Below are 1,678 nucleotides of genomic sequence, written 5' to 3'. Positions count from 1 at the left end.
TTTGTGCTTATCTTTGGATGGAAAAGAGATTATGAGGGATGTGAGGCTAACTCTAAAAGGAGTCGTCTCGTATCCTCTGGCACCTCTTTCCCCTCCTCCATAATGGCGCAAGTTGTACTAGACATCAGCGCACTCTGCAGTCCCTTGGAAATGGCAAACAGCAATGCCAGGGTATTGGGGTGAGCTGTGCTACATGTCAGGGAGGGGCAAGGGTGGGAAACTCAATGCAGGCTTGCCATTTTCAGCAGAGGCCCTGCATACCTTATATCATTTTGTCCCATCTTTGCCTGTGCAGTATCTGTGTCACTTTTGCTAATTTTTATTTCCAAAATAGCTTCTTGAAGAGTTGGCATAAATAAGGTATTATTCTGGAAGACTATTATATAGTTTTAACAGGCAGGGACAATTGGGCTGCACTACTAGCATTCAGTCAGTGCTCGGGTAAAGGCGTGGCAGAAGATTCTTTGCTTTCTGTCAGCGCCCTCGGCTGATGAATGAACACGCTGAACTTGACTCCTTGGTTTGCGGCAGCCCTAACAAAGCCACTGTTTGCAGTCATGGTGACGGCCTTCAGCATATCACCTGTCCCAAAGATGGTTTGTGAGCGGCTATTGATTTTGGAACTGAGGACTAGCCGTAAGGCACGCTCGGAGGGTTGATCTGGTACCACGTTGATCCTTTCCAGGAGTGACGCGGCCCTGTTTTTCTCCCCGGGCCCTCCTAAAGTTTCTAAAATGACCTGGAAGTCTTTGACTGCAGATTCACAAGCAAACAGCTCCTTGCCCTTCATGAATTCCTCCAGGGATGGGAGGACGCGTTCCTCTCTCTCCTGCACGGCCTGCTCCGTTAAGACTTTCTCCTTGAAGATGAAGTTACAGCCTCCGTAGCTAAGGGCAGAGACGTACGTAATCAAAGTAGTAATATCCAAGTTAACTCTATTGCACAAGTCTACCCTGATTTCGGTAGGAAAAGCCACACTGGCGATCAGACGGCCCCGATCCACTTTAGTCACATGCAAGTGTGCGCCGGTTTCTTCATCAGATTCGCCAGAGCTTAACTGGAGGTCTTTGTCAGCAGGCTCCATCAACGTGTTCACAGCAACTATGTCCCCTCGCACGGATATTCCCATCTCTTTAAGCCTCTCTGCCATAGGGCAGGACACCCCATTGTAGAAAGCAAAGATAATGTGTGGGTTGCTGTACTGTACAGGCTGCTGGTGACTCGCTTGCAGGAAGTCTTCTGCCTGCTCAATGATACTCTTGTCCCCATACTGGCCTCTACCCAACCAGACGTTGTGCAAGGCTTCGGCTTTTCGGCCAACTGCCTTCACCCAGGTGTGGCCGTTGTTTGCAACCACATCCACCACCAAGCTTTGCTTTTCACCAGAGCTGTCCTGGTAGGAGAAGACGTGAAGGATGCCCACAACAGCCTCCAGGTTCTCCGCTGACTCTAGGACGGCTTGCAGGTGAGTGAGATTTGTACTCTGTAGATGGGACTCTTTGACAGACACCTTACCAGCCTCCACTTTGTGCAAGAATTTTAACTCGGCTTTTAATTTGCTGCACAGCTTTGCTCCGCCTTCTATGCCACCTTTCTGGGACCTGGAGAGGGCTTCTGCTCTTTTTATTAGCTCCTTGGCAACAGCAATTCTCTCACACAACAAGGAATGTGTAGACAT

General features: G+C 49.3%; 1 protein-coding gene across 1 annotated transcript; it reads right to left on the bottom strand.

Annotated features, from left to right (window-relative positions):
• Positions 1-430: 430 nt before the first annotated feature.
• On the bottom strand, positions 431-1,678 carry C11H7orf25 (chromosome 11 C7orf25 homolog). Its single transcript, XM_056857728.1, has one exon. It carries the CDS (start codon positions 1,676-1,678, stop codon positions 431-433), a length of 1,248 nt encoding a protein of 415 aa, XP_056713706.1.

The sequence above is a fragment of the Euleptes europaea genome, chromosome 11 (assembly GCF_029931775.1).
Source record: "Euleptes europaea isolate rEulEur1 chromosome 11, rEulEur1.hap1, whole genome shotgun sequence".
Lineage (NCBI taxonomy): Eukaryota > Metazoa > Chordata > Lepidosauria > Squamata > Sphaerodactylidae > Euleptes > Euleptes europaea.
This window is presented reverse-complemented; position numbering and strand designations above follow the sequence as displayed.

What these genes read in the sequence shown, in the direction of transcription:
- C11H7orf25 (XM_056857728.1), bottom strand. Translation starts at nt 1,678, where the DNA reads ATGTCTACACATTCCTTGTTGTGTGAGAGAATTGCTGTTGCCAAGGAG.